The sequence below is a fragment of the Saccopteryx bilineata genome, chromosome 2 (genome assembly GCF_036850765.1).
Source record: "Saccopteryx bilineata isolate mSacBil1 chromosome 2, mSacBil1_pri_phased_curated, whole genome shotgun sequence".
In the NCBI taxonomy this organism is placed as follows: Eukaryota; Metazoa; Chordata; class Mammalia; order Chiroptera; family Emballonuridae; genus Saccopteryx; species Saccopteryx bilineata.
The window spans coordinates 59,361,209-59,386,168 of record NC_089491.1 but is presented as its reverse complement, the minus strand read 5'-3'; the positions used below and the strand labels follow the sequence as shown (position 1 = coordinate 59,386,168).

General features: G+C 39.5%; 1 protein-coding gene across 2 annotated transcripts in view; it reads left to right on the top strand.

Moving 5' to 3' along the window:
* Positions 1-24,960, top strand: part of PIP5K1B (phosphatidylinositol-4-phosphate 5-kinase type 1 beta) — a 387,055-nt gene that overhangs the window by 222,944 nt on the left and 139,151 nt on the right. For both annotated transcript variants that reach the window (XM_066257135.1, XM_066257136.1), the window contains exon 7: positions 3,802-4,101. In XM_066257135.1, the coding sequence (XP_066113232.1) occupies positions 3,802-4,101 (300 nt within the window). The remainder of the gene's footprint in view (positions 1-3,801; positions 4,102-24,960) is intronic.

The window sequence follows — 24,960 nt, the reverse complement described above, 5'->3', positions numbered from 1 at the left end:
CTAGAGACAACATGAAATGCTGTAAATCAGTCCCACATATAAATGTAAGAATCAAACATTTAACTAAAAATCAGAAATGACAGAGTGCACAGATTTTTTTTTCTTTTTATGTATTTTTCTGAAGTTGGAAACGGGGAGGCAGTCAGACAGACTCCCGCATGCGCCTGACCGGGATCCACCCGGCATGCCCACCAGGGGGCGATGCTCTGCCCATCTGGGACATTGCTCTGTCGCAACCAGAGCCATTCTAGCGCCTGAGGCAGAGGCCATAGAGCAGCAGTCCTCAGTGCCGGGGCCAACTTTGCTCCAGTGGAGCCTTGGCTGCGGGAGGGGAAGAGAGAGACAGAGAGGAAGGAGAGGGGGAGGGGTGGAGAAGCAGATGGGCGCTTCTCCTGTGTGCCCTGGTCGGGAATCGAACCCGGGACTCTTGCACGCCAGGCCGACTCTCTACCACTGAGCCAACCGGCCAGGGAGAGTGCACAGATTTTAAAAAGTTATGATCCTAAACAAGTAGTTTTTATTTTCAGAACAAATTGTCTATTTTCTGTTAGAGAATATTGAAAATACAGAGAAGGAAAAAGGTTGCTACCATCTGTAGTTCCTTTCACAGGATATATATTACTAATATTTGGTATAATTTAGCATATATCATTTCAGATATTTTCTATTCATACACATGTTTTAAAGGAATCTAAAATTGGAATCAAACAAACATTTCATTATTTGCTAACCTCTGAATAAATCTTAAATGTCTATAGTTCTTCTGTAGTTCTAGATAGACTAGTCTATTACATGGCTATTAAAATGAAATTAATTAAAATTCAGTAGAACTTTAAAACTTAGCTGAACAATTGGTTTTATCCCAGTCACGTAAGCTAGTATGACAAACAATATAATTCATCTCATTAACAAGAAAAAGATGGGAACATCATAGAGTTATCCAAATAGACATTGAAGAAAAACTAAGGCACTCAAAATTCTATCTCTTCTCTTAATTAAAATCCTAAAAATTGTCAGGGAAGTCTTTTAATGTAATAAGTAAATAAGTGAATACATATATTATACCTTTATCAATATCTAAGAGTTCACATATCTCATTTAGAAGAACAAGAGCCCTTTTCCTGGAAACAATACAAAAAACCAAGGATGACCTACATCGGTGATCCTTTCCCATACCTTTGCTAGAATTCTTAGCAATAAATTTTTGATATAGAAATAGTTGAAAAGTATAAATACTGTTCACAAATGATAAAATTTTAAATGAAGAAAACTTCAGAAAATAAGCCAGTAGTTTCTAGGTGATGAGACTCCAGCAGATATAAGACCATTGTATTCTATTATGTAGATCAGGGGTCCCCAAACTTTTTACACAGGGGGCCAGTTCACTGTCCCTCAGACTGTTGGAGGGCCGGACTATAAAAAAAACTATGAACAAATCCCTATGCACACTGCACATACCTTATTTTAAAGTAAAAAAACAAAACGGGAACAAATACAATATTTAAAATAAAGAACAAGTAAATTTAAATCAACAAACTGACCAGTATTTCAATGGGAACTATGCTCCTCTCACTGACCACCAATGAAAGAGGTGCCCCTTCTGGAAGTGCGGCAGGGCCGGATAAATGGCCTCAGGGGGCCACATGCGGCCCGCGGGCCGTAGTTTGGGGACCCCTGATGTAGATCATATAGAGTTGGAAAATACAAGGGAAGAAAATAGAGCCCATTCACAGTGAAAATCATTTATAAGGAATATTATTAGGAAAATAAGGGTAAATAAATGAAGACATACTATAATTCTGATTGGGAAAGTAATTTATAGTAAGTGTAGCAAATGAACAATAATTCCTGCAAAATTTTGTAATAACTCTAAATTACTTGAGTTGATAAAAAGTAATATATTAGATTAATATGATGGGAAAGTAAAATATCTTATTGAAGGACATAAACAAGATCTGAAATAATAAAGAGCTATGCATCATTCCTGAACTCAGTATTATAAAGATTTCAATTACCCCCAAATAAGCATATAAATCCACTCTAATTCCAATATAATTTTTCCCAGAACTTGACCAAGTTGATTCATTTGAAAGTGAAAACAAGGGCCTGTCTGGTACTTAGTGGATAGGGTGACAGCCCAGCATATTGAGTCCCGGGTTTGATTTCCAGTCAAGGCACAACAGGAGAAGTGACCATCTGCTTCTCCTCATCACCTTCTCTTCCCCTTCTCTCCATTTTTCCCTTCCACAGCCAGTGGTTCAATTGGTTCAAGCCTGACCCTGGGTGCTAAGGATAGCTCCGTTGTTCCGAGCATCAGCCCCAGTCGGGGCTCATGTGGGAGTCTACCTCACTATCTCCCCTCCTCTCACCTAAAAAAAAAAGGTGAAAACAAGCATTATTTTAAGAGCATTTAAAAAATTAAACAGTGGAAGGGAAAAGGGGTAATAATGGACAAAACATTTTAAAGAAAAACGGTGGGCATGCTCTAAAAACGATAAAACTATTCTAATATTTAAGATGTGGTGGACAAGTAAATCAGTGGATTCAAATAAAGTATCCAAAAATAGCCTGATGTGCTTTGACAACTTATTGTAGGACCTAGGAGGGACTTCAGCTCAATTGGGAAAGGACAGACTATTCAATAAATGGTTTCCCGTTAAAGAAAAAAAAAATTAAATTTCCTGTTTCACATATTTCACACACACAAAATTAATTCCATATGGTATAAAAATCTAATGTAATGACCAAAACTATTAAAGATTTGGAAGAAAGTAGAAGATATTTATGACCTCGGGGTATAAAAAACTTTGTTAAGCAAGAAGCCAAAAAAGGCCAAGAATGAGTCCATAAATATTACTACATTGAAGACGGATCATCTATATATATAACAAAAATACCAGGCACAAATTAAGATAAGCACATATAATATTTCTGGAATGACACAAAGAAAGTGGGAATACTAGTTTCCTCAAAAGTTGGGAATTAGGGGAAGGGTTGAGCATAGCACAAAGACTTCTTATTATATTTGTATGTCTTTTCATTTCTTGCCTACTTTTAAAGTAGAGAAAAATAGGCATATTTTCTTTGTTTTTATAATTTAAAAGACTAAGATAAAATATGTACTCCATATAGAATAGAAAAATATCTAGACTATATTAAGATAAACAACAAGGACAAAGACCTTTAGAAAAATGAGCAATGAGATATAGCAAAAAATTACCTTTGATGTGACTAAAATTACATTAAATTTCTCTACTGATTAATGCTGTTCAAATTATTAAAAACAAGTTTTCATTTTTCACCAATCATGCTTACAAAGATTTTGAAGTTTGATATGCAGCCCTGGTAAGACTGATAAAAAAATATGTAATCTTACAAAATGTGCTTGTGAATCAGTCTGGCCATTTTGGAAGACAGTTTTTCAAGAGCTATTAAAATTTAAAATGTTCATTCCTCATACCCCAGCAATTAATTTTCTCTTTAGCTACCTTAGAGAATAGTCACACATGACACTAATCAATTCTTTGCCCATTTTACTTGGAGCTAATTTGGGACTTTTTGTCCATTTTTAACTCGGCGACTTTCAATGCCCTGAATTTAGAATGATAAAGTTGCTATTGCAATAAGCCAATTGAAGAACTAGATTAGGAATAGCTAACTTTTAGCAATGGCCCTTAATAAAGATAATCGCATTTCATTTTTTAAATTATCATATTAGATAAAAATACATCTTTAGTGGAGCTTATTTTGTAAAAAGAGGAGATTTTAACCTTTTTTTTTTCTTTTTCTTTTTTTCTTTAGAATTTAAACCAGAATCCAAGGACTCTTTTGCCAAAATTTTATGGACTGTACTGCATGCAGTCAGGGGGCATTAATATCAGAATTGTGGTGATGAACAATGTCTTGCCATGCTCCATGCGGATGCACTTTACATATGACTTGAAAGGTTCAACATATAAGCGAAGAGCATCCCGAAAAGAGAGAGAAAAATCCAACCCCACATTTAAGGACTTAGATTTCCTGCAAGACATGTACGAAGGGTTGTATTTTGATACAGAAACATACAACGCGCTCATGAAAACGCTTCAAAGAGACTGTCGGGTAAGGAAATGTTGTTGCTCTGATTTCCTTTGTAAAGTCTCTTGTTACTGTACCTTCTTAAAAAAATGTCCAAAGCAGACACGTGGCATTCCATTGGTCCTAACCCTGGTGCTGACCCATGCTTCCCTGATGTTGAAGGAGTTGGTAGATGATGAGGGAATTATCTGGAGTGTCTGTTTATCTTACTAGTAAGCTAAGGTCGTGACAGAGAGGGACAGACAGAAAGGGAGAGAGATGAGAAGCATCAATTCTTCACTGCGGCACCTTTGTTGTTCATTGATCACTTTCTCATATGTACCTTGACTGGGGAGCAGAGCGAGTGACCCCTAGCTAAAGCTAGCAACCCTGCGCTCAAGCTGGTGAGCTCACGCTCAAGCTGGTGAACCAGTGCTCAAGCTGATGAGCCTGTGCTCAAGCCAGCAACCTCGGGGTTTCGAACCTGGGACCTCTGCATCCCAGTCCGATGCTCTAACCACTGCTCTACTGCCTGGTCAGGCTAAGGTAGCTTTTTTGATGAAATGAAAAAAATATTTATTTTTCTTTTCGTCTTCCCCTTTGGGGAAAGTAGTTAAACCAGAGGGAAGAGAAATTTAGGTTTAAAGCTGTGATTAGGCCACAAAGAAATCTTGGATAAAATAAGATTCAAATGGAGAAGAGAAGTTTAGAGAAAATGCCCTTGCTGAGGTTGCTAAGCGGATCCTTGGAAATCCAGGATGGATGTAGACCACATGTTAAGCCTTTTGCTGCGAGTGTTTTGTGTTATCTGAATAAAAGGTGATCAGGAATGAGGCTTAACAGAGCAAATACCATTTTAGACAAACTTAAGCCAGAGTGATTGCCAGAAGTGAGAGGGGATTCCTAGTCCGAAGTCCCCAGCCTTCAATACTCAGGGGGGGAGTGTAAGGCCAAAACCCAGGGAAGATTTTGCTGACATGGTGAATTATAGAAAGTAAAAGTTATTTTGAAAAAAAAAGAAAATGTTATTCTGATAGGTTCTGAAGGATGGTGATCGTTTCATTAGTAAATTCTCAGGAGAATCATTTCCTGGCCCAGATGAACTTAGGAGAGCCATCTAGGTTCTCAACTAAGTTGAGCACAGTGGAGGCGGGCAGTAGGCCTGCTGGTGCAGGGAGAGGTCTGACCAGGGCTTTCTGGAAGAGCAGATAAGACTCACAGGGCCTGGTCACTGGGAAAAAAGGGTGCCTTCCAGCACCTGAACAGATGACCCACATTGATGCAAGAAAGGGGGGGACCCTTCTCTGCCAGACTCGGGCCCACCTAAAGGTGGGTAATGCAGCTAACCGCCCCATGTAATGTATTAGGTGGGGAATTCTCACTGAGAAACACAGCCCTACTATTTCTGGGGGGGTTTCTTTCTACGTGTTTCAACATGTATGATAACACACGAAGACGTGTTCTTGGAATTGTTTGTTTCACTGATAGAAATGCTACTTGCCAGCCCCCACTCTTTCGCTACCATTTAGTGAAAGTTTAGAATGTGCCAGGCTAGTCTAAGATTTTTAATGCATCATTTAATTTCATTCTGTCAACAACCATTTGAAGTCAGTACACTTCAAACTGCTATTCTAGTTGATGAACAATTTAGTTGAATGAAAGAAGTTAAGAAATCTGTCCAGCATTACTTAGCACATCAGTGACAGAGCCCATCTCTGGGTGCATCTGTCTGGGTGCAAAGCATGTGCTCTTAACAACTGAAATGTAAAGATTCACTGTAAGGATTTTCTTCAATGATCTTTTCAGAAGTGAGGGGGGAAACAGTGGAAACTAAGCAAACAGAACAAAATGTCCAGCTGAGCTATTCAGATATCTGAGTAAATATGAGTGATATATGTTTTTCTTTTTTTAAAAAATGTGCATTTTAAGAGAAAGCTTTTCCTGTGCTTTTTCTACCCTTACAGGATGTGAGTGAAAACTGACTCTCAGTTCCCTAAAGTTGAGTACAAGCCTCTCTAGTTTTAGATTTGCTTTCTGTTTTGTGCGCACAGGCGCTCGCGCGCACATGCACACACTTCTTGTCTCTTCTATATGCAAACCTTTTTCTGTTGTCTTACAAAACTTTAGGCTTCTATGCCAGAAAAGGGAAAGGTTGAAAGTAAAAGAACAGTGGCACGGGATTGGTCTGTTTATTTACTGTTTCTTGAGCCCAAGACTTACAGAATGAGGTCAAACCTAACTTTTTATCTGGAGTGAGACCCTAGAGATTTGCCTTTTTTTCTATTATTATTATTTGTTGTTTTGAGGAACATAAAGGCCAGTGTAGAGGTATCATAAGGCCAACTCTTCTCACTGATTGCATTGGGTCTTGTAGAAGACACAGACCATGGGACTTCCTTGGGTTGCACACCTGTTTATCTTCAGAATGGCTTTTGGGGGGTGGACTGGGGGTATGTAAGTACCACACTTGAGGGAAGATGAGTCCTTCCCATGATCTGCCGTGACTATGACCAAGGCTTCTGTGATCTCCAATCAGTAGCTGGTTCTCTGAACAGAGCTGCCTCAAGAAAGGCACGTTTCTGGAATAGTAAGTCTTCCTAGTTAATAGTCATGACATCTCTGCAAAACTGATGGAAGCTGTGAAATGTCTCCCCAGGAAAATGCCCATTCCCACAACATGAAATCCACTGGAGCTAAATGTCTCCCTGCACTTGTGCACGCGCACACACACACACACATACATACGGGGGAAAGAGAGCCATGCAATCATCTCTCTTTAGGTCACCTTCTGAAGGGCCAGCTCTCAGTGTGAATCTGTGGTTGGCACTGCCAGGACCATCTCTTGCCCTCACATCTCTTGTTTTGCAGAACTGAGCTGTAGTACTGGCTGAGGGGGTTTGGAGACCAGGAGGCTATGAGGTCACCCCAGGGCTGTTGCCAGCACCAAACATTGGGAATCTGTACTGTTAATAGTCCTCTAAATGAGGAGGTCCTGCTGAGGCTCTAGAAACAAATTAGGGGACTGTATTATTATGGTGTCAGCAGCTCAGCCAGAGAAAATGAACTAGACCACTGGTCAGCACACTCATTAGTCAACAGAGCCAAATATCGACAGTACAACGATTGAAATTTCTCTTGAGAGCCAAATTTTTTAAACTTAAACTATATAGGTAGGTACATTCCTTATCAAGGTAGCGCCGCACGTGGTATTTTGTGGAAGAGCCACACTCAAGGGGCCAAAGAGCTGCATGTGGCTCGCGAGCCGCGTTTGCCAACCAGGGAACTAGACCCATATTAGGAGGCATCCTTTCACTCACTTATCAGACATCTGTTGCAGGCCTGCCACGTGCCAACATTAGGGGAATGACCTCCATTTTAATAAATCGCCATACGATATATAAGTACAATGGTAATATTCTAAGGCATTGCGAGGATCAGAGTAGGTGAGATCATAGCTTGGTTTCGAAGGTTGAGAAGAGGTCTCCAGGTAGACAAAGCAATAGAAGCCTATTTCCAGGAAGAGAAAACAGTGTAAGCGAGGCTTGAAATAGCACGATGCACTCCAAGAACCAGAGTTGTTTGGTGTTGCGGCAGCTAACAGTGAGAGGGAGCATGTGAGGTAGGAGAGAAATGCAGTCAGAAGCCAAATAATGTCAAAAGACCTTTCCTGGTGGTGCCAGGGTCCTCTTAAGAGCTTAGAAGTGGAAAATCCAAGAATCCCAGACCTTTGGATACAGCTTTTCTGTTGTCCCCAGACAGATACAATAAGTCTCCTAACCTCTTGCCCCCCTTCTCTTTTTTTATATTTTGGCCTGACCATCTCAAACCCCAGATGCCCACTTCCCGTGCATGACCGATGACCAGAAGACACCTGCATAACTCACTAACCTAGTTTGTCCTACATACATTACTCCCCGCTCCTCACAGACTAGGTCCTGGGTTCCCAGTCAGAGCTGCTGCTTCTGGACTCTGCATTCTGAATAGCTGGGACCACCTTTTGACAAATACCATCTTCCCCCACTCATTCCTGGTCCCTCTCCCTGGCTCCCCCAGTCCAGCCTCCAGCTCTTATCTATAAACCTGGCCCCTTTGGTGGCCCATCTCTACCAACTCCTCCAAATAATACGTTGGCCACTTGGAACTCTTCTAGAAAACTGAACTCACTTTATGTCTCAAACCTGCTGAGCCCACAGGATTCAAACAAAGGGCTCTTTCCAATGGTAGGATCCAGCTCTTGGAGTTCTCCCAGCCCTCATGTTACTATTCCCTATTGGCTATGCCTGGGGAAAATGGACATGTAAATAATTGGGTTCCCTTTCTTGAAGCATTTCCTCTCCCTTTGGCCTCACCCTCTGCCTGCTGTGACGGCCATCTACATTAATAAGTGAACTTGGCCCAGGGTAAGAATGATGACAGCAGACAGTGCTGCCAGGACATCACAGGTCACTTGCTGTCAAAAACAGGAAGTAGGATTTATTCAAACCATTGCCTACGGTCCTCATGTAACAAACAAGCTGAGAGGCACATCCTATTTGAAAACTGCTCTTCCTATATACTCTGTCACCTCCCCCACCCTTGCTCCTCTTCCTGTCTTCCCTGGCCCAGGGAACATGATCATCACGCAGCCAGTTGCCCAGATTAGTACCTTCAAGGTACCTTTTCCTTCCTCCTTTTCTTCTTCTCTTTCTTCTTTCTCTGTACTCAGTAAATCACCATGTCCCATCCAGTCTGCCTCCTAAATAACTCTTGGATCTCCCCCTACTCTTCGAATGGACAGCCTTTATTGAGACCCTCATAATTCATCTCCTGGAGTTTTGCAAAAGCCTCTTAACTAGTTTTTAGCATCATTGCCTCCCAACACATCCCCAGTGCTGCTGCCAAGGTAGTCTTCTGCAGCAGCTCCTGAAGATCCTCTAGCTGAGGTTCCCACTGTCTTTGGGCCAAACCCCACACTTCCTAACTTAGAACATTAAGATCCTTCCTGATCTGGTTCCTGCTGCCTTCTCCAGATGCTTCTTCAGCTTCCTTCTCCAGCTCTCTAGGAGCACCCCTCCCCCATTCTCTAGACATTCTGATCTACTAGACACAGTCTGAAAAAGTTTTGGTCTTTTTACGCATGCCTCGTCTGATTGGACTGTTCACCAAAGCTCATTCCTTTACCTCTCTGCTCTGTAGTACCTGATTATTATAGACAACTCAATACAAACTACAAGATTGTGATTTCTTTTTAAGAAGTCTCAATTAAAAATGTATGAATTAATTTTGGAAAAACAATTAGAAACTATTTTGTATTTATTTTCATTTATTATAATTATTTCTTCTCTGACATAACATCTATAAAAATCTAGAGCACCATATCACTTAATTGACTTGATAAATTGTTACATGCTGCAATATTTATTAATAACTCTGGGGAAATAACATTGACAAGGAATGTTCATGAGAACTTGCATTTATAATCCAAATATTTCTTATTCCTTCAAGTGGGAATCTATCAGACACAGTCTTGATAATTAATGACCTAAATGACTTATTTTACATTCATTATCATTTTTTGTTGAGCAGTAGAATTATTAATTTTTAAATAGTGTGGAACAAATTTTCTTTTTCCACACAAATGTCTGTCACCATAAATATTAATAGGTTCTAAGAATTTAATGAAACCAGTCTTAAAAATACTGAGACTTTTTGATTTGCAAACTGGGATCTTTCTAACTATGAATGGGAAGCTTTAAATTTGTAGTTGATTCTTTTCAGTGGGCATGTTTGTAAGGGTTGCAATGTGGATTATTATCTATAATACTTAATTTAGCAGTATGGCTGGGGCTTATCTCTTAGCTATAATTGTTTACCATTAATTTTTTTTTTTTGCAGTTAACTTAGACAGCATTTACTCTTTTTTTTTAAAGCATGGGAAATACAGAGACAGAGATAAGCAGAAAGGGAGAGAGATGAGAAGCATCATCTTGTAGTTGTAGCACTTTAGTTATTCACTGATTGCTTCTCAAATGTGCCTTGACCGGGGAACTCCAGCCAAGCCAGTATCCCCTTGCTCAAGCCAGCAACCTTGGGCTTCAAGCCAGCGATCTTTGGCTCAAGTTAGTGACCATGGGACTATATCTATGATCCCATGCTCAAGCTGGCAACCCTGTGCTCAGGCTGCTGAGGCTGCTCTCAAACCAGCGACCTTAGGGTTTCGAACCTGGGTCCTCAGCATCCCAGGCTGATGCTCTATCCACTGCGCCACTGCCTGGTCAGGCTCGCTCTCGCGCTCTCTCTCTCTCTCTCTCTCTCTCTGTTTCTCTCTTTTATATTGGCTGCCTTCCCAATGATCATTAAAGAAGGAAAATGTGCTTCAGACCTAATAGGAAAGATGCATACATCTCCCTTACTAATAACAGTGCTTACATTTAAGCTATTTCCTTTATCAGTAAGGAATTGGATATTGTCTTTAGTCTCCACCTAAAACATGAGAAAGGGATAGGTATATCACTGACTACTCATCTCTATACCATACCATAGAAGATTAGTTTAGGAAAAGGTATAGATAAATTTAGTGTCTTCCAGAGTAATATTCTACAAGCACCACAGTCCCATGATCTGTTTTATTTGCTCCATTGTTTTAAATTATGAATTTTGCTATCTACAATATTAGTTATTTTGATACTATTGCAATAGAAACATAAGGCAAAGTTAAAATTGGTGAACAAATAAGTAACACCAACTCATAGAATCAAAGACCGTTTGAGCTGGAAAGAGTCGTAAAGCTCCTGGGAAACAGCAGAACAATGCCCTCCATGTTGTAACCTGAGAGAAAATGATTTCGGAAATAGATGTCTATGCCTAATGCCAGATTTCCCTCTGAGAATAGAGACAAAGAGGTCATATATGCAAGTACTTTAAAGTTTTCTATCTGAAAACCTTCTTTTATTAAAAAAATTTTTTTTAAATAATTGCAGATTCACATGCAGTTGGAGGAAAATACAGAGAGCTCTCATATGCCCTTCACCTAGCTTCCGTGGTGGTAATAGCTTGTATGACTTTTAGTACAATATTGCAACCAGGAAATTGACATTGGGACAATCCACTGAACTTTTTCAGACTTCACCAGCTTCACATGCAGTCATTTGTGTGTGTGCATGGATATGTATAGTTTTAAGTCATTTTATGCATGTGTAGATTTATGTATGTAACCACCACAGTCAACCAAGAACAGTTCCTTCACCAAAATTCTTCATGCTACCCTTTCATGTATAGCCACAGCTACCTCCCTCCCTCATGATCTCTCTCTCTGTCCAGTCCTTATAACCACCAGTCTCTTTCCCATCTCTATACTTTTGTCATTTCAAGAATACCATATAAATGGAATCCTACAGTATGTAACCTCTGAGATGGGCTTTTTGCATTCAATATAATATCCTTGCAATCCACCAAGTTATTGTGTGTATCAATAGATTGTACTTTTTTATTGCTGAGTGATATTTCATGGTATGGATATACATACCACAGTTTAACCATCAACCTCCTAAAGACGTGGGTTTTCTCTAGTTTTTTTATTTTACAAATACAGCTGCTGTGAACATTGCATACAGGTTTTTGCATAAGCATACATTTTCATTTCTCTAGTATAAATTCTGAATGCACTTGTTGTGTCATATGGTAAGCACATGTTTGGTATCCTAAGAAACTGCCACACTCTTTTCCAGAGTGGCTGTACCATCTTACATTCCCACCAGCTATGTAGGAGTGATCTAGATTCTTTTCATCCTCACCAGCATGTGCTGTTGTTACTACAATTTTTATTTTAGCCATTCTGATAGGGCTGTATTTAAGTCTCTTGTTTTAAAATGCTGGTAAAGCTGAAGATAAATCCAATAAAATAAGCAGTTTGGGGATATAGGAAGATTAGTGAAAATGAAACAGAATAACTCACAGTTAAGTCTAATGGCTGACCATATGTCTGGCATTTAATGTGATTGCTAGGGATTCTTAAGGAGGAGAGGCCTATGATACAGGACTTTACCATGTGTGTTTTTGATACTAAGCATTTCTATGGGACTTTAAAGGCTAATATCACTTTATCTGACTCTATTCTGTAGCTACAAGTATTTCTACATTATATTTTAATTACTTGGGTATATGTTTAATGTGTGCCCACTAAAATCTGCTCTCTGGGAAACCAGGAACCATGATGGGACTTTATTTTCCTACCCTTCAAATACTTAACTAGGATAGTCATTGTCTTGGTGTTAGTCTTTTGATGAAGCCTAAGAAATAACAATAGCAAACACTTTTTAAATGTGAATCTTACCTAATTAATAAACAAAATAAGAGCAGGCTTTGGTAATAGTCTACCCATGGTTTGATAAGAAATAGAGCCAGAGTAAGTCAACATATTACATTGTGAATTTGTGGATAATCATTTCAATTAAATTCATATTGCTCATTTAGCCAGTGTCTGTTAATGACCAGTAAATCAGTCGATTGCACTTGTCTTGACCCCCTAGTCTGCTCAGTTATTTATTTAGGTGGTGACTGCTATCCCTATTTAAGGCTATCTGTACAACACAGCTGTTCATCAGTCCTGGAAGGAGCTGATGTTTGTGCAGACTCTTGCTCGTTGCTGCAGTTCAGCTCTAGTGCAGGTGGGTGAGAAAGGGACTTCTGGCACTAACAAAAGGGACAAGATGATCAGTACAAGTAAGTTTCAAAGTAGCTGCAAAAGTCAAAATATTCTTCTATGTGTTGTTCATATCTGACTTTCTACTCAATAAGAGACAACCTCAAGTTGAGCCCAACAAATAATTCTCAGTATTTCAAAACCAGCTGTTCTTCTTTTTGGTGCAGGGAGAGTTCCTTCTTAGATTTAACCTAGATAATACCAAGGTAGGTTAACATTTAAAACACATTATACATAATATATAATCATAAAATAGACATACAAAATACATTACTTAATACAAGATTTTATGTAAGAACACATTTCCAAGGCTCAGTTCATCCATAGGTTGGTTCATTTAACATTTATTGTGAACTTGCTCTGAACCAGGCAGTGCTTGACATTACAGCTAGAATCTCTCATTAATCCTCACAACAGTCCTGCAAAGTGAATGGTATGATTCCCTTTTGACAGATGAAATGGAGACTCGGGAGGAGTTAAGCTTCCCTAGGTCCACAGAGCTTGTGGGACTGGATTCAGGACTTATACCTGGGTCTTTCTGACTCCAAAACCCAGGTTTTTCATCAATACACTCTCCTTAAGGGGCTTTTAGGTATAACGGGAGGAAAATCTATGAAAATGACAGAGACAGATGGATACAAGGGCTGTAAGTGCTTAAGTAATGACAGAGACAAATGGATACAAGGGCTGTGAGTGCCTTAATGACCGGTTTTCTAGCTCTGACAAGGAACTGTTGGAGAAGGTGCTGTGGGAGTTAAGAAAGGACTCAGTCAAAGTGGAGAACTTGGTTTGGCCAGGGCAGTGAGTTAATGAAATCTTACCACCTTCTTCAGGGAAGGGGAGAGAGAGGAAAATAGTGCCACATGACTGAGGAACACAAAGTTGGTGATCCAAACATTTCATTTTAAAAGTTTAATGAAAAGCATAATCAAGTACATTGACAATTGCCAGCTGTTACCAACGTGTGTGTGTGTGTGTGTGTGTGTGTGTGTGTGTGTGTGTGTGTACGAAATCCTATTAACTTATAGGCAAAACTTCTCTCTGAGAAATGTGATGGTTACGATGGAGTCGATTGTTTTTCAAATCTTGTTTTTTCATATCTTTGGCGAGGGAGATCTGAGACTAGATGTGTGCTGTTGGCTGCTGTGTGAGCAGCTTTTGAGAATTCTCATTAACTACAGAAATTGGAGGGCTATCAAGACACTATGTTTTTTTAACCCTCACTTCAAACCAAATGGAGCATTACAACAATCTCTACAGAAAGAATGGAAATGGGAGACTGAAGATATCTTCCTCAACTCCATGAAGCAAACATTTTTTCTCTTCTTCCTGAAAGATATAGTACCTAAACATTGGAACATTCAATGTACTATTGTATATTTCCTGAGGTGGCGGTGGTGTGTCTATCTAGTGTTCATTTTAAGTAAATTATCATGTGGAAGTATAAATATATAGTAATTCAACCTAATGTTAGGTAAAGCCTTTGGGCTTATGAAATAGAAGCAGTGCTGTATCTAGTATATTAGGGTTCCCTGCCTTTGTGTGAAAAGAACCTATATGTCTTTCATTTTGGAGATGACCTTAAATCTAAAGGTGAAGTTGGTGTAGGTCAAATGGGAGGACTTACAAAGTATCTGAGGGGAGGGGGCAAAGGGAAGGAAATGTCCCCATGGGTTATATCCTCCTTCCTATTGAGACTCCTGGGAAAGCAGAGAGGGGAGGGCTGGCAGGAAGGGGAATTGGCCGCAGGGGGCGCATGATGGCAGCAACCTGGCTTTGAAGGTGTCCCGGGAAAGCTTTTGTGGTTGGCCAGTGTAAGTCGGTCACACAGATGACCATGTGAAATAGGGCAGGGTTGAAAACACTCCAGCCAAAGGAAACTGAGGGGCAGCAAACCCTAGCAGCCTATTAAATAGAATGGAGGCTCCTCAGATTAGGAGAAACTTCTGAAATCTGATGAGGGACTGAGTTAGACTTGGGGAGTATGAAGGGTCTCTGGGGTCTGGGAAAATGTTAACAACGTTTAGAAAATGATTCATAAATATGCCTTGTGGTATGTTACTCAGCTTGGTGTGCGCCTTTGAAACACCATCTTATCTTCAATTTAGGCCCCTGGAAACACTTTTAAGGGGAAATGGGTCTGATTTTTACAGGGCTTCATTCTATTCATTCAACATCCAGCACACATTTACTGAGTATCCATGGTGTTATAGGAACGGCACCTGCTCGACTTCCTTGTGAAAAGGAAGGTATTTCTTTGGTCATAAATTGATTCTAGTTTTTTCCAAAAAGGTCAGCACATACTGGCTTTTGAAAGGCTTTGGCTCATGTATCTGATTCTTCATCCTTGTCAATATCAGTCAACACTTTTTATATGTCCCCCTTCCCCTGCAAGTGGATATTTCTTTGATGTCACCAGTGTTCTTCCTTCAAAGACATTTCTAAGTTTAGTATTTTGCTCCAGCAAGTATAACTCTTTTTATCTTTGTCCTTAGAACTTTTGCACTTCTATGGTGAGGTGGAATATCTCCATGAGAGAATACTTGTCTCCTCATAAGAGGGAAATGGCCAAAAACAATATTATTAATAAATTTATATGTTAAATTTTGACTTTTTATTAGAAAATATACATCTGTGCACTTTTCTACATGTATACTTTTTAAAAGTATTTTTTTAAAAGATACATAGTCCACTGGACATATTAGTTGTCCTTAGCTATTACGGATGCAGGTTTATTTAAAATATCCTCCTCCGGGCCTGCCCCTTGGTGGCGCAGTGGGTAAAGTGTTGACCTGGAATGCTGAGGTTGCTGGTTTGAAGCCCCAGACTCGCTTGGTCAAGGCACGTATGGGAGTTGATGCTTCCTGCTCCTCCCCTCCCTCTTGGATCTCTCTCCTCTTTAAAATGAATACATAAAATCTTAAAAATAAATAAATTAATGAAATCTCCTCCAGCCTGAATGTGAGCCCAGCTGGAGTCCACATCTCCTTAACTTCCCTTCATTCTCCACAGGAAGCATTCATGTGTGAACTTAGCCTGCATGTAGTCAGCTCCAGCTGTTCCAAAGACAGACTCTTCTAGATTCCCATTCAACATTTGCTTCATTTTCACCAGCACTTGGTTATCTGTCTTCAGATGGTGATGGACATTCTTTGGAGGAGGTGTTTCACTATCCTGTGATATTCCCCTTTCTGAAAGAGCTACCCAAGTTTCTTTCTAGATTATTAGCAAATTTAGAAAAAAATGTCAGCCACCTAATTTCCAAAGAAAAGAGGAATCAGCTTTTCCAGGTTGTGGATTTACCTCTTCTACCCTCAGACACATGGAGAAAATAGAGTTCCTAATAGTTCACCACTAAGCTAGCTCATTAAAATCTACTTCTCCAAACTTACTATTCATGATATTTCAGTCTTTTCTGGTGTAAACATTCACCACCTAATGTAAATAGTCTCCTTATTCAAAGTTGAATGCCCTCTCAGGCTTGGTTTAAATTATCCTTCTTTTGTTACTTCATATTTTTAGGCAAACACTATTGGAAATGTAGGGTCTCGATCACATGTTGCCAGTGCACAGAGACAAGAACATTGCTATGCACCCCTCCAACTTACAATACTCTCCACCTGAAACCATCACCCTCAAGCTATGTGGGCTATGGCAGTGAGCCACCTTCTTATACTTTAATTTTAACCATCTACATATGTTGCTATTTTAAAAGTAAGTGATAATACCTCAAGACCCCAAAGAATTGAATTCTAGTGACACCTTGCACAACCCAGGTTTTCGATCACTCCTTAAAACTTACCCCATAGCCTGACCTGTGGTGGCACAGTGGATAAAGCATCAACCTGGAATGCTGAGGTCGCCAGTTCAAAACCTGGGTCTTGCGTGGTCCAGACACATATGGGAGTTGATGCTTCCTGCTCCTCCCTCTGTTCTCTCTCTCTGTCTTTCCTGTCTTCTCTCTCTTTCTAATAAAAATGAATCAATTAATTAAAATCTAAAAAAATTTCTTTAAAAATAATTTTTTTAAAAAAAATAGAATTTCCTTTAAAAAAAAACTTACCCTCTAAGTCTAATCTTGCTGTTCTTCTTTAATTGTAAGTTGTTTAATACAAAGCCCTGTGGAACCTTTGATGATCTCAGAGCTGGACTGGCTCAATTTCTCCAGCTTCAGACCACCATAGGAAACTCATTTGACATATTCTGCCTTATCTGCCTACTGAATGAATGCTATCATTCAACAAACAGTTTTGAATTCTTGCTGTACATAAAGCTCTATTCTGAGCCCATGGCAGGTACAAAAGAAAATGAATAGGAGATGGTCCTGGCCTCTAAGAAGCTTTGAGTTTAAAGTTTAAGTTCAAACCATCAAAGTCTCATTTATCTGGACAAATTATCCCACTCTTCTTCCCTTTCTCTGTCCATTATAGCAAAGTAGAGGGGTGGTGGGGTATTCACTCAAAGAGGCAGTTCTTCAGAGCGGTGGGCTGGAGCAGACAGTGATGAGGATTCATCTCCTACATGGAAACATAGGCGGAAACTTGGACTTAGCGTGGCCTCTGCGTCTCCCTAGACTCCCGGCCAGCCCCTAGGCTCTCAGCTGGTAAGCTGCAAATCATGCCTGATGAAACCAACTAAAAAATACATCATGTAATGGGAAAAACTTGGCAATTTTAATATAAAATACTACTTTTAAATGTGTTTACAAAATAATCTTTTTAAAGATTTTCTTTTTTTAAGATTTTTTAATTTATTTATTTTAGAAAGAAGAGAGAGAGAAAGGGGGGAGGAACAGGTAACATCAACTCCCATATATGCCTTGACCAGGCAAGCCCAGGGTTTTGAACCGTTGACCTCAGCATTCCAGGTCAATACTTTATCCACTACGCCATCACAGGTCAGCCCTACAAAATAATTTATTAAGATAACTTTATTGATAGAAACAAGATGTCTGTAGTGAAAAACTCCAAAACTCATTAGTTATAGAAGCTAATAAATACATATACCTACTCATATATAATCTTTTGAAATGAGAGACTACTGTGTCTAATACCCATAAGATATTCTTCTATTGCTTAAAGTGTTCTAAGTGAGCAAAAAAAAAAAGAAGTGTTGATATAGATCAATTCAGCCCAGCCCAGAATTCTAAATCCCTACATTAGACACAGTGAAAAACATATCATTGCCGTAAGTAGGCTAAGGATTGAATATTTATTTCAGTCTACTTATCAGCTAAAATTACAGGGCTTGTCACAGCCTGTTTTTTCTCTTCATTATATTAGCAAATAACAGTGAGCTTTACTGAGTAAATTGTTTAAAAGGCAGCATTCAGCATTCACCTGACTTCACATGCAAGTAAATCTGGAGCTCTACTCCAAGGGTCCTATTCCAGAGGAATGGCAAATCCTTGGATGCGTTTTTCCCTGAACTAGTGTGTTCAGGAATGACTGTTCACGTAAATTCTTGAAGATCCTATGTTGAATTATCTTATATTTTTGAATGAACACATATTGTTTTGCCAGTCATTCACTCCTACTCAAGGACTAGGCTATAGGCCAGTTGGAAAATTACTCAGGGCCCTTGATATATCTTCCTGTCTGCTCCACATTTTGTTAACGTGGTTATTCTTTAGATCTTCTACTGGAGAATGATCAGTAAGAGGATAGAAAAAAGCAGGTTTTCTGTTTTTAACCACTTTAGTTAAGATCTCAAATTTTTAAAATTTTTACTTGTACCGTCTCTACCCCATCATTGGCAGAGAAAGTGGTAAATTAACACTCAACTGGTATATAAATGCATTTCATTTAAGCATTTCAAAGTAGTGTATTAAACTTTATTTCTGAAGAGATCAAACATACACAAAAGTGGACAGAATATCACCATGAACCGCCATGTACCCTGTACCCATCTTCAACAATTTCCATCTCATGGCCAATCTTCTTTCATCCCACTGTCCCTCTCCCCATAGTATATGAAGCAGATCGCAGGCATCACATTATTTTTTAGTAAGAATTCTGAAAAAATAAGGACTCCTTTCAGAAAATTAACTATATGTCTCATCCTAATATCTTTGCAAAATTAATAATTCTTCCTAATCATCAAGTACAGTCAGTGTTCAAATTTATAGTTCTTTGAGAAATGACTCTTCATTTGGATCAGAATTTAGATAGGGCCTACTCGTTACCCCCTTCCCATCTCCCATAACTTATTTTTTCATAGAGTATTTGTTGAAGAAATTGGTTTGTTTATCCCATAGTCCAGATTTTGCTGAGTACATCCCCATGGTTTCTTTTAACGTGTTCCTACTGTTTTTACTATAGATTGGGTGTTGGGCCTAGAGGTGCGGTCAAATTTAGCTTTGACTTCTTCCAATTTGGTCTTTTCTCCTCCCAGAAGGATACACATAATGAATGATGCCTTTCTTTCTGTGATTTCAGAACCATTGGTTCATTAGGGCTGGTAAAATGGTGATGTTTTCATCTTGTCATACATTGACTATAATGCTCAAAGGGTTTTCTAAACAAGAGAGTGCCTGACACATAGTAGGTGATTGATAAAATATTAATTGACTGAATTAGTTTCCTTAAGAACCCATGACATGGGAAATTACTGAATGCCTTTTGGTAGAAACCTTGCTTGCCTAGGATCTAATTAATAAAGCATCTATCTCTTTTTGCCCTAGAATCACCATCCTTCCCCATTCTGCATAAAGCATCAGTCACAGAAGACTTGAGTCACATTGCCTTTGTCACTCTGAATATCTTTTGGCTCTGGCTACCAATTTTTAAATGTGGCTGTTTTTTGAAGTTATTTTAGACTTATTTGATGGCTGTCCTTTCTTAGTTTTATGTCAATCTGACTTTACTTTTCTTAATGTTTTGGAAAAGCAAAGAAACAGGACAGGAAAGCTAAGGAGGCCCTGAGCTATGTTTCCGAACAGAGCCTCCTTAGGGCCAGCACCAAGCACCCTTTAACCTCTTGGACGGTTAAAGGTCTTTGCAGTTGACCCACTTGTGACGCACTTTCCTTGCAAAAGCTCCCTGAAAAGAAAGAGATATTTTTACCAGACTCCGAGCTCAGCCTAGTTTAAAGCAAAACAAGCTTGCCTTTTATCTGCCATGTAGTGTGCCTACAAAACAGTAAATTAAATGAGGCTCTGTAAATCACAGCTTGATATTTGCCCTCGACAGAGTGTGTATAAATACCTCTGATGTGGGTAGGTTTGAAAACACTGTAGACTATTATCTTCATTTTTCTGACAATATAGAGCACGTAATCACAGTGACTGCCTTCAGTGCTGAAGATTTTTTCATGATTATTGTAATCATAAAGTGGGAGATCGGGCTCTCATATTTAAGAAATAGAGTTATTTCTATATATTCTTGGTGCCGAATACTTTGGTATTTACTTGTTTGTTCACATAAAACTAATATAACAAATAACCCGTTTCTGCTATATTCAGAAGGCACAGAGGGGAGCATACAGTAAAACAAACCCTTGGTGAGCAGAGCACTCTTGTGTGTATGATTGGAAAAATATAGTTACAGCCTAAGGTCAAAGTTTATCCCATAGAGGGATACTGATAATGGGCTTGGGTTTTCAGAGGGAAGACATGATCCCAATGTTTTATTGAAACCATGAGTATAATTTTCATGGAGGCAAGAGTTAAGATAGGCTTTGAAAAACCGGTAAGTACCATCTCCTCTCACCTGCACTATAGAGATAGCCCTCGCTCAAAAGCAGGAACCTCTTGTGTAGGGTGCCTCCACAGCACCCTGATTTTTCCTCCCCAGCCTTATTCCATCATGTAGTTCAGGCTTGTGTGATGTTGAGGATGCTGTGGTTCTCTGTTTTACTCCCCCCTGAAGATCCAGAAACTTCCATGGTGCCTGGAACCGACTAGACACTCAAACTTTTTTCTAACCCAAGAGTAAGTGAATCTCAGTACTGGAAAGGAGAGAAAGAAAGGAGTTGACGAGAGAACACTGCTGACCATCTTTAGGCTGCAGAAGGAAACAGTGGGAGAGACAAATAGGCAAAGAACCAAGAGACGGCAAGACAGCTGCAGTCCAGTGGGGACTCTAGGACTTTCAGCAGTGGCTGGTTCTATGGGTGGAGGAGGAACAGGACAGTAAGAACAACTAACATTGATCGGGTGCTTTCTGTATGCCAGTCGATGTAGATTAATTCATTTTCACACTGACTCTGTGATACAGCTGGCCCTATTACAGTATCTCTATTGTACAGATGAGTGACAAGGCCCAAACAGGTTGTATACTTTGCCCAAGGACAAACGAGTGGGGGAGCCATGCATCAAACCAAGCTGACTGGCCCCAGAGCATGGAGTGTTAACCACCCTGCAGCCACTGCAGCTCCTTCCAGCAGTGGCACAGCTGACAGTGTGCACAGTTATGGAGTATGGCAGAGAAGGTGGGAAAGGGAAAAAAAGACCAACTACTCTTATGATCTTTACCATGGAGAAAGGATAGCAGAGTCTGTCATTCTAGGGTAGAACATCTCCTACAATAAGTCTTTGAATCCACAGAAACTGTATGTGACTAGAGCACCCCTGATACATCACTGGCCATGAGAGCCCAGAAAATATGCTTTTAGTTCAGGAACAGATTGTTTTGATCATGTCTTCAGGATATTATACCAGCTGGTTTGACATTGACTTTGTTGTTTTGGGGGGGGGGGTATTACATTCCAATGTTATTATTGACTTAAAATAGTCCTTGAGAGAAAAAGAAAAATCTGGCTTTGACAATAAGAAGCATTATGGTATTCCACTTTGCTTTGAGTTTTACATACATCTATGAACTGTTTCCGCTTTCATTTTTTTACAGTTGAGCTGGATGGGAAAGCACCTGTATTTGCATTGCAACCTGTGTTTTGCATAACAGATGCACATACACAGAATCCACCAGCAACAGCAAGGCCAGGCAGACCTTTGGGAGGCAAGGAAGGATGTGTGCCTGGGTGACAGAGGAGACTGACAGGTGGCTGTCATGTTGCAGAGCGTGGCATACGCTCGAAGCTCACAGCGTTAAGACTTTGACAGATTTGTACATTCCTTTAACTAAAGAACGGGAAGGATGTAAATAACAAAACTGTTTTGCTCCCAATTGATGCATATTTGCAATGCTTATGACTAAAGTCTGTTCCTAGGATTTTTTATTTTAAAAGTTTTAAAGTTTGATTTAGAATATATGCCTAGCCCTAGCCAGATAGCTTGGTTGGTTGGAGCAATAACCAGAAATATACAGATTGCCGGTTTGATCCCTGGTCAGGGCACATACAGGAACAGATCGATGTTTCTATCTCTTTCTCTCTCCTTTCCTCTTTTATTAAAATCAATAAATAAAAATTAAAAATAAATAAATAAAATATATTCCTATATAGTTATCTTTTTTGTCCTTAACTTTGTTTTAGAGATGGTGACTTTGCCTAGCCCAAACTCTAACTGCTGTGTCCCTTCCACACAGTGGGATTGGAATTGATCATTTGTAAGGGTTTCACTCTGAAAGTCGAAGCCTGGCAGCAAGGCAGTTTAGCACTTCCAGAGATGCTGACAGTCCAATGTAAGAGTAGAGAGAAAAGGAATCTCTTTTATAAATAAGGTTATTTTTAAAATAAATAAACCAGACAAATGTTTGACCACTTAAAGCGCTGGGAGAGCATCAATAGCTAAAACTGGACCGCAGCCTAACTTTGTATCACTTATAAAATGCACATGTTCTCTTTGACCTGTCCTGGGGCAGGAAAAGGGACTTCGGGTACCAACCAAGCAGTTCAGGTGAACATTGCATTAAAAATACAGTATAAGAAAAATTATTTTCTAAAGAAAGCCTTTTGACAAGCAGAATTAATTTGTGGGTGGTTTGCAGAAGAAAAATGAAATAAATATGATGCTATCAGAAATGCTTTTCAACTTTCCCACCCTTCACTATACCACATCAACTGCCCGCTTGGAACATTCGCCACATTGTCGCTAGGTCTGATTAGAGTTTGCTTTTGAAGCCGTGTCACCACTTTGAAGGCAGTTAGGGCACAAAGCTGTGCTTTTGTCTGTTCCCTTAGACAGATCATGAGGCCATCATTTTATAGTCCCCTGACTAGAATTGCTGAGCTGTCAGCTGACCTTTTCCTGTTAAACATTCAAGTGACACTATTGAGTACCCATCCACCCAGAACTTTTAAAGAAATCAGGATTCAACAGGAGGATAATTAGCTAGAAATGCAGTCATATTTTTGTTGTATTTTTATGAATTTTTTATTTCAGAAGTGTAACTCCAGGGGTGTTTATTTCAAGATGATACCTATAATCTCTCATGCTAATATGAGCAATGAGTCACCATAACCTATAATTATGATAATAATGGCAGTTAATTGAGCTCTTTCTTGTGGCAGAAATTTTTCTAGGCACTTTACCTGCAGTATCATAGTTAATTTTCACAAGCACCCCATGTTGTAGGTAATATTATTGTCACCTTTTACAGGGGAAAGAGCTGAGACACAGGATGGTGAATATAAGCTGCATAAGGTCACAGAGTCTGTGCTCTTTGTCCTGCATGTCCTTATCTAGCAGTCTAAGAAGGGATACACTAGCACTGATAATTGTGAGTAGGACAATTGGCATCTGCAGGTGGTGATCACTGTACAGGTTTATGGAGCTCTTAAGTGGATAAAATTCTCAAGCCATCCATTCAGTATGATTGAGAAAAAGGCCTAAGATCTTTTTGCAGTAAGCATCCAGTCTCTTAGTGTTTTCTTTTAAGAGGCTGGGTTCTTGGCAACCCCGACGCAGAGCTGTCTTATTTTCTTTCACGACTCCGTGCTACTTTATGGAGGGCAGGGAACTCTTAACCAATCACTTGGTCTGATGCTGAAGAGTTAGGACCATGGTGAAGAGCTGTCCCCATCACCCTTTCTTCCTCCTTTCATCTTGGAGCCACTCCTTAGGTTAGGGTAGCTGGTTCCATGTCACTATTAGGCCACTCTCTTGTCTCTTCAGTTAGAAAGTTTCAGGGCCTAACCCTCTTAAGTAATAAGATTCTCCTCTCAGCTCATAATTTGTCTCCTTTATGAAAGTGCCCAACGTAGTATCTAAGACACAAAGGGTGAACCCTCTGGAATAATTAATACTTATTTGCAACCCACTTTCAGTCATCCTATTTGATAGCAAAGATGTATAAAACCCAGAGATAACCAGATGTTTCCAAAGTTGTCACATGGTATCCATAAAGTGGCAGCCACAGGTATGTGAAACTTCAGACCTGACCCTTTTTACAGTATCATAAATGTCTGATAAAAAAACAGTTGAGCTCTGGCCAGATAACTCAATTGGTTTTAGAGCATCATCCCAAAGCACTGAGGTGGCTGGTTCAGTCGCTGGTCAAGGCACATATGGGAACAGATCAATTCTCCTGTTCTCTCCCTTCCTCTCTCTAAAATCAATGGAATAAACATTTAAAAAAAGTTGGGCTGAGCGAAAATGAAAAGTGTAAGAAATTCTGGGTATTCAAATCCTGGCTGAACAAGTACCTATAGACTATGATTCTCAAAGGCTTTTCCTAACTTGTTATGGTGACAAATTATTGTGTTTGTTCAGACAGCTGTTCTGCCACTCAGGATTATTTTACTTGCTGGGCTGTTTGGATTTCCTGAGCAGCTTTGTGTGAGAAATTAGCCAGGCATTGAGAAATCTGTTGAGGAGGAGAATCATATACAAACTACTAGAAAAAGAACTTGATCATAGAAGAAAATACCCATTTTCAGGTGCTCCTCTTAAACAATCATCATCCACTGAAGAAAGCCTCACACTCAAAAGCCATGTTGACTGCTTCTTATCTTGACTTTTTTTCCCATAACTTTCCTCTCAGAATATCACTATCTCTTTTGCTGCATCCAATTTCTTCTCATTTCTTCTCTTCCCCACTGTTTAAGTGGATAATTAAGCAGTAAGTCTTGTTCTTTGTTGAAATCATAATGTTTGAAAAGACTTGCTGTGGAACCAAATGGCAAATTTGAAAGGCAAACTTTGAAACGACCACTAAACTCCAGCAAGATTAAGATTTTGAGAACGGAATACAGAAAAATCACATTCCAGCTAAGTCTTCATGCTGAAGAGGGTAAGTTTGTAGAGACCATTGGTTGTTGGTTTCTCTGCCTAAGTGCTTATTAAGAGTATGGACGCTGGAATTGATTTCCTGGGTTCAAATCCT